Source organism: Limulus polyphemus, unplaced genomic scaffold (assembly GCF_000517525.1).
Source record: "Limulus polyphemus unplaced genomic scaffold, Limulus_polyphemus-2.1.2 Scaffold3269, whole genome shotgun sequence".
Classification (NCBI taxonomy): Eukaryota; Metazoa; Arthropoda; class Merostomata; order Xiphosura; family Limulidae; genus Limulus; species Limulus polyphemus.
Window position 1 is genome coordinate 6,153 of NW_013668879.1, and position 8,424 is coordinate 14,576.

At 35.2% G+C, this 8,424-nt stretch overlaps 1 protein-coding gene across 1 annotated transcript in view; it reads left to right on the top strand.

Moving 5' to 3' along the window:
* Positions 1-201: 201 nt before the first annotated feature.
* The window catches only part of LOC106469028 (protein MEMO1-like), a gene marked incomplete at its 5' end in the record, with an annotated part of 14,508 nt that continues 6,285 nt past the window's right edge, over positions 202-8,424 (top strand). The window contains 3 exons of the mRNA XM_013929483.2: positions 202-319; positions 1,855-1,966; positions 7,250-7,386. Coding sequence (XP_013784937.2) covers positions 202-319; positions 1,855-1,966; positions 7,250-7,386 — 367 coding nt within the window. The remainder of the gene's footprint in view (positions 320-1,854; positions 1,967-7,249; positions 7,387-8,424) is intronic.

An 8,424-nucleotide genomic window follows, 5' to 3' on the forward strand; every position in this document is an offset into this window, starting at 1 on the left:
GGTCACTTGTACTTAAATGCTCACCAACCACAACTCTGTCTATTACATTTATAACAGCTCTGTTTTTAGGTACTAGTGAAACTATGATGAACATTTCAATTGTAGTTATATTTGTTTATCTATTTAAGCAAAATGGTAACATGGCAAAATCTATTTGTTTTTTAATTTGTCATAATAAATGGCATTTATTTTTGTGTGATTTTAGAAAAACGTGTGTTCATCTTAGGCCCATCTCATCATGTACGAATTGGTGGTTGTGCTCTTTCTCCAGCAAAGATCTACAGAACTCCTCTCTATGATCTTTCCATTAACCAACAAGGTATGTTTATAGGATTCACATACATTTTTTGTACTTTCCTAAAAAAAAGGGGAGGGGGATTCTAACCGGTAATGATTTCTTTCCGTATACCATTTTTATGAAAAACACAAAATCATGTGATACATAGTTTTTGAACAAATAAATATTTATAAAAGAATTACTAGCCCAAGAAAAAAAAAGTATATTTACTGTAAGAAGAAAAAAAATTAGGAAATAAATATAAATTATGCCTTTTTTGTTCTAAAATGACTACAAATTATAATGCAAAACCACAAATGTTTAGACTAAATAGCTTAAATCTCCTAATGTTATACACATATATTTATGTATCTATATGTTCATTATTTCTATTATATTGACCTTTCAGCCGTGCCTGGCTAACAGTACAGAAGTTACAATGACGTGGTGAACATGTACTCATATTACTGTATCCAGTAATATAAGACTGACCTTTACTCTTTACAAAGTGACCTGTCTTGGCTGTGTTTAGTGGACTAGTATTTTGTAAAATACAGTCACATTTCAATTATTGTACATTATATATGTATATACATTATTACTATTTACAAATAAGTTCTTAAAATTATTTTTCTTAAAACATAAAACAGTAAATAAAGAAGTAAAGCAAATAATTATCTCTTCTAGTTACGACCTTGGAACTCGTTTGCTGCTTGTCGTAGGTTGCTAAGACTTATAAAATTTACCATGTGGAGGATGTGAAATTCTTTTTTATAGGTTTTATATATACATTTCAAATAACCAAAAATCATAAATTCCTATATCGATACCATAGAATTCCACTATAATTTATCAAGCTTAGTAACTAAGCTCTATTTGGATCTAAAAAAATGTGAAATTTTGAGCAGACTAAAGACTCAACTTACCATCTTGAAGTTTTGTATTGAAAGGACAAGATGGCATTGTAATACTGAAAAATGGCTGAGAAAACCAGAAGAGGGACATTCTGAGCTTTTGATTGGTTATTCACATGTCATAGACAGAAGTAAGTGTATATACGGGAGCATTTCCAAAAATGGAAAGAGTTTAGCGGGGTCACTGTGTTTGATTCAGTACATGAGCGATATCTCATCAAACAGAAAAGATAGGAGTTTCTTATTTTATATTCTAGCTTTTCAATATTGGTAATTTGAGTTCCTAATTCATACGAAACTATAGACTTTGTATTTTGACATCACAAACATCTAATTTGAACTAGTGCTGCATTCATCATACCACGTGACACACAAAAATCGATGTTTAGGTTTATTTTTTAATATTTATTTTTAAATTAAGAAATTAAATGTATAATACTAAAATCTGAATTATAATCTACAGTTTGATACCAAACTTATTGACATAAATTCCTAAAATAGTAAATCAATAAAATGCGACTACATAGCCTTTGACCTGTTTGGAAAGGGTTAATGGATCGTGAAGTGTAATGGAAAGTATAAAGTTATATCAGTGTTAAAACTTTTATCTATATTTAGCAGTGATTTGAATGTTTCTTTTTGATGATTACTACTTGATTACAGTTTATGATGAGCTCTACAATACTGGTCTCTTTGAAGAAATGTCCACTCTCACTGATGAAGATGAACATAGCATCGAGATGCAACTTCCTTACATAGCAAAAATAATGGAAAAGTAAGGTTTAAGTTATTTATTCCTTTTGCTTCCAAGATTGCCAGTAATTATAAATAGTGATTCAAAAATGCTACTCACCACTTCACAGAACTGTTAGTTATTACTTTGTGCCAAAACTAAAAATATTTTGGAACATTCACCAATCCGGCCCGGCATGGCCAGGTGGTTAGGGAGCTTGACTCGCAATCTGCGGGTCGGGGGTTCGAATCCCCATCACACTAAACATGCTCGCCCCTTTCAGCTGTTGGGGCGTTATAATGTGATGGTCAATCCCACTATTTGTTGGTAAAAGAGTAGCCCAAGAGATGGCGGTGGGTGGTATGACTAGCTGCCTTCCCTCTAGTCTTACACTGCTAAATTAGGGACGGCTGGCGCAGATAGCCCTCGTGTAGCTTTGTATGAAATTCAAAACAAACAAACAAACAATTCACCAATCCTTCAAAAATATTCCCAACCTCTGAAGTATTAACACATACTGCACTAATCTATGATACAATCAGTATTAGACTATAGCCCTCCACCAATAGAAGAGTGATACATCTTCCATGCATAGTAGACCCTATGGGCACTTTGTTATTAACAAAGCTTCATTCTTTTTTTGGTATTGCTTGCAATTCAAATGTGTTTTTGTAATTACAAGTTACAGAATTTTTAGCACTTATTGTATTAACCTTTTAGTTATCATTTGAAATTTTAGTTTTTCTTCCCCATATTCTTTTGAGTTTGTAAAAGAAAGTTACTAAATATGAAACATTTGAATTAGAACTTCTGATTTCTTCTATTAAGCAAGTTGCCCCCCAGTGGCATAGCGGTATGTCTGCGGACTTACAATGCTAGAAACCGGGTTTTGATACCTGTGGTGGGCACAAATAGCCCATTGTGTAGCTTTGTACTTAATTACAAACAAACATTAAGCAAATTAAGAAATGAGAGACATGTTCCAGTTTGTGATATGGTTTCTTTGACTAGAATACTCCTCATCATTATTCACCCAGTGTTTTGGTTTTGATAATTAGTAAAAATTTTCATCATTACATCAGTGACCAAAGCTTATGTACCAGGAACATACCAGATCTATTTTGTATTTAAAGAAATAAAATAATAAATATCAAAATAATGGTCATTGCTTTTGTGGTTCAATTCAATTATGAATTCCCATATACATTTATGACACCTCTTGAGGTCCTGATGATTGTTGATGTTACCTCCATTGTACATCAGATTGTTGGTTCTATTCTAATCTCAGGTCCAGGATTCCTGGCTTCCTGCCCCCGTTGTTTCACCTGAACTTGCCCATTCTTTGGATGATTTTGTCCGGCTGTACCTGTAAACTGTTTTGCTTCTGGTTCTTTCTTTCCAGATGAGGAACAGGTCACCCCACCTTTATCCTTTGTTGCTCCACTGATTTTTACTGAATCTTGTGCTTCCTTGCTGCGTGACTCTCTTCCTTTTTTTGACTATCTTCTCTTTCCCTCTACCTTGATATTTGTTGTCATGCTGATACTGTTTTGACTCAGTTTTGTACCAAACCCCAACTTCCTTATCCTTCAAGACTTCAAATCTTAATCTGTGATGTATAGTCGTGATTATTATTTTTTATTTGAACTTCAGTCTATAGGATCCCAAAAGGTGCCTCAATTCAAATGTGCATTGCATAGGACATTCCCCCAAAACTTCATTACTAAGGAGGGGTGCCACAATAAGGTCATGAAATAAGAATGAAATGGAAAAATGCAAAAGAAATCAAGGCCAAAGTGGAAAATAGGTAGGTATGATTGTTCCCAGTGAAGCTGTTGGGCTTGCAACATATAGACTTCAAAAGAAGGTGAAAGAGACAAAGAATGATAAGGAGCTTTCCAAGCTGGAAAAAAAAGATTCAAAGGGTCTAGGGGAGGAGGAAAGAACAGGTTGAGCATAAAGTCAGGAAAGACCTGTGAGAAAGCACCAGTATGACCAAAAGGTCTTTTGCAATGGAGTCCGCAGGTAAGAAAAATGTAAAAAAGCTAAGCTCGTGCTGGACAGTAGCTGAGGGATAGCTTCAGAAAAAAGCCATCTCTACGGTCTATGATGGCCAGCCCAACTAGAGGATGGGAGGCAGAAAACTGGGAGAAAATGAAGAGCAGGTGGGGGGGGGCAACTTTATGAGTCTCCCAAAGATGAGAAATCTGTCAGGACCCCTAAACCAAATAAGGCAGGAAACCAAAGTAAGCAGAATTAACTGGTGGGAGCTTGGATAATGCTTTATTTTATTTTCAGGTTATTAACACTGTATAACATGTCCTTGACCCCAATCTGAAATTTTAATTGCATCTTTTTGTTGTTCCCAAAATGTCAAAAGATTGGCAATCTTTCATAGATCTATCTTCTTTGAACCAACTTCCAAAGTTGATGTTTCTGGTGCATTTCTTCCTATTCAAATTGTCTGACCACTGTTATTTTCTCTGGTTCGTCCACAATAGTTTGAATTTTCAGTTTCAAGCTCTTCTCTTTGGGTTGGCTATAGCCCCGTATGTTTTCAGATTAGTTCTGAGGGCATTCACATGAAGATTGTATGTATTTATTGGGCCTACATTTCCCTACTATATGGACAATTGGCTTCTTGTTCTGTCCAAATCATCATTTTTGGCTGTAATCTCCTTTCAGCTTTGGTAGTTGTCTCACTTGGATTGGCTGGTCAAGCTCCTTAAGTTTGCCTTAGCTTCCAACCATTATCTGTTTCATTTAGGAATCTTTTTTTTACCTCATTTAATGACAAGCTCAGCCTTCTCTTTTACATTTTTAAGATGTGATAGCTTTACTAAAGCTAACTTGTTCCCTTCTCGTTTTTGTGTGAAAAGTTATCTTTTTTGGACTTTGACTTCCCTTAACTCCCTTATTCCTCTTGAATGCTCCCATATGCATCCTATTCAGTATACTCTGGCTGGTCAGTGGGGGTATGTCCAGGGATCCACTGTCTTCTCTTGTGTGTCTCCTTCCTGTTGTATTGGCTTAGTTGGTCCCACACAGCCCTGGACATCTCTCTTCCCCAGACATATTTCTGTTCACAGATGCCTCTTTGCCCAGACTGGAGGTGGTTTTGAAGACCTGCATCTTTTCCAGGGCCTGGTGTCCAGCAGAGAGTTCTCTGTTTATCAGTGTCTCCAAAATGTTGTTTGCCATCATCTTCAGTCTCATCTATCTGGTCATCTTGTATCATCCATTCAGACAATTTTACTGTTGTTTCTCACATCAACATGGAGGTACTCTTTCTTGAGACCTTTGTTTCCTGATTCTTTATTTTCTCCTTTGCCCCCAACACCAACACATTTGGTTGTTGGCCTGTCCCACCTTGGGAGCTTTGAGCCTGGCAAGGATCAGATGTCTCATCTAGACCAAATTGTTCCCATGGAGTGCTCTCTCCATTCCACTTTGGATTTGTTCCCTGTTTAAGAGTACTTTCATCGATGCCATTGCAATTCCCCTTGTCACCAATTTTCCACCTTCATGGTTACAATCCAGGCCTCTGAAATTCTGACTTTGGATGGTCTGAGTCAGGATTGGTCCAATCACTTTCTATAAGTTTGCCAACAACCATTCATCTCCTCCTTGGCCATTCTCCTTTTCTTTCTCTGGTCGATACAGATCTATATATAGGGCTTTTATCATTAATTATCCTGCCTGTCCAGTTTCTTTTCTGGAATGGAACTTCTGTTTAGTTGTTAGGGCCTCAACTTTTCCCCTGTACAAATCTTTGGCTACCTGATTCCTGTGCTGTTTTTCTAATGATGTATTTCATATCCTTGTCACTGTAGGAGTTGTTACTCTAACATATTTGCCTTGAACATCTCCCAGACTGTTCTTTACTTGAGCTGTTTGGGAGGGTGATTAGATGTTTTCTCCAATCATCCTCCCTTTCCTTTCCTCTCTGTTTGATCATTTTTACCTTTATTGTCCTTTTTTGTCCTATCTGGGCAGTTCATGTTGTTATTACTCCTCCTGTCTTCTTTCAAGGCAGTCAGCATCACCTTTTCTTGCAGTGGGGTTCATCTTCCTCTCATAACTTATCTCCTTCCACTTTAACAGGTTGGTTTAAACAACTCCTGTATGTAGTGTTTCCTTCTATAGATAATGAACTTTGTCTCTTTTTTTGTTAACTTCTACGAAGTTTGTCATCTTAAGGCTTTTTTTTTCATTTAGCTATTGATGTCCCTTGGACGAGATCTTACAGGCAGGATGAAAACAACCCCCGATACCTTTATGTCACATTACTTCATGTTCTATTATTGAAAAAAAAATGCTTTTTTGGGGAGGAGGGGGCTGTGACTGTGACTTGGTGGTTAGGGCTCACGACTTGCAGGTTGTGGGCTCAAATCCCTGTTATCATACATGCTCTGTCATTCAGCCATAGATGCATCAATCCCATTATTCCTTGGTAAAAGAGTAGCTCAAGAGTTGGCTGTTGGTGGTGTTGACTAGCTGCCTCCCCTCTAATCTATTGCTGCTAACTTAGGGATGGCTAGTGCACATAACCCTCATGTAGCTTTGCATGAAATTTCAAGTAAACCAAATCCCTCTGTTCAATTAGATCAGCTTAAGAATTGGTGGTGGGAGCTGATGATTAGCTGCTTTCTGTTATTTTACCAGTTCAAAAATAGGGAAAGATAGTAGAGATGACCCTTGTGTAGCTTTGTGCAAGTATCTGAAACAAACCTTACCCTAGTTTTAATCTTAGTTTCATTGTAAAAATTTTAATATATTTTATTGCCCATTTGGATTAGCCTGGATTTTAGTTGATACTATAGAGAAATACTAAAGTAGCTTTACATATTGTTAACTATCGCAATGATATGTGAATTATCCAAACTAAAATAAAGATTTAAATATATAACAGCAAATGGTGTTTTAGAACTCGTAATAAAATCCTTAAAATAGTAGGTTTCCTGCTAATGTTCAGATGCTACAAGTGTAGTAATTATTCTTGCATAATCAATTTTGAACTGAATTAAGTATACAGTATTAGACTTCTGAATTTAAGAGAGCATTACTCAGGAAATTTCACACTGTTTCTACTTTCATTTGCATGTGACATTAGTTTTTGAAAAAAATGGGACATATTGTTATAGTTGCCACTGTGATGGAAACATATTATCTAATGCTACTACATTATGTTCGCAACAAGTATAATTTTTGTTAAACCATGTAAAATATCTATGTGTTCACTGATTGGCTTTATAAGTTACTTACTATTTTGATAGATGGCTATAGAAAATATAAGTTGATTACTTGTATCATGAATTATTTTAGCCATCAAGTTACCATAGTGCCTGTACTAGTGGGATCTCTCACAACAGAGAAAGAGGCTTCTTATGGAGCTGTTTTTAGCAAGTTTATAGCTGATCCCAACAACTTATTTGTCATCTCTTCTGACTTTTGTCACTGGGGTGAGCTTTTTTTTTGCTGTCACTTATAAAACAGTTTTGAGTGGTTATTTGTGTATTTATAAGGTCCTTTGTTATTCAGTACTTTTGATTTTATTTCTATTATTATTATACATTTTCTCTGTGGTGTTTCAGATTTGCTTTCTGTAGTTTAACAATTAAGAAAAAAGATAAAAATGCAAGTTTCTTATCAAAATTTCAAGAACACTAATGCTATATCATTATTATTTTTAATTTATTTTTTTCATCTTGTTAAGGCTATACATAAAGCCAATGAAGATCCTACAATACCTTTCATGGGAGCTAGTAAACATACTGATGTCTTAAAACATCAAGAATTTAAGCATGTCACCATAAAGGGTCATCTTTAGTATTTTCCTTTTCAGTTTATAACCTAACTTTGCATAGCAGAAACTATCTAGATAAAGTAAAATTCCCAGGATACAGTTGATATCTTGGATCATTATTGAAGCTTTTATTTACACAAGAATTAATTTATACTTGTATTATGTAACGAATTTATTGTTATGTATTGATTTTTAATATGAACGTTGTTCAGATTAAATTTGTATTTAAAAATATGTGTAACTTATAGTGTCAGATATGTATTGCGTGTAACGAATTTGTTATATATTTATTTTAATGACAACGTTTGTTGGGACTGAGCTTATATGTAAAAACGTCCCTAGCTTACAGTGTTAGTTACGTATGCAAAACTCCCGCGAATTCTCCAAGGTTGTAGAATATTTGTGAATGCAAGAATCAACAATATATCCACTTCTGTAATCGGTTAAATATATTTCAGTATTGTTGAGAAAATCCTATAAAAGGCGATGCACCAAAAATGAAGAAGAGAGCATATAAGTCTGCTAGGAAACTATTATAACCGTGTACGCTATAAACTGTGATTTTGCTAACCCTTACCAACCAGAAAATATACGACATTTGACCAGGAACAGTTATAAATTTCGATTGTCAGTGAATTCTCATCAAATATTAGTATCTTTCCAAAAATATTACTGATTTCTCATTGGACACTAG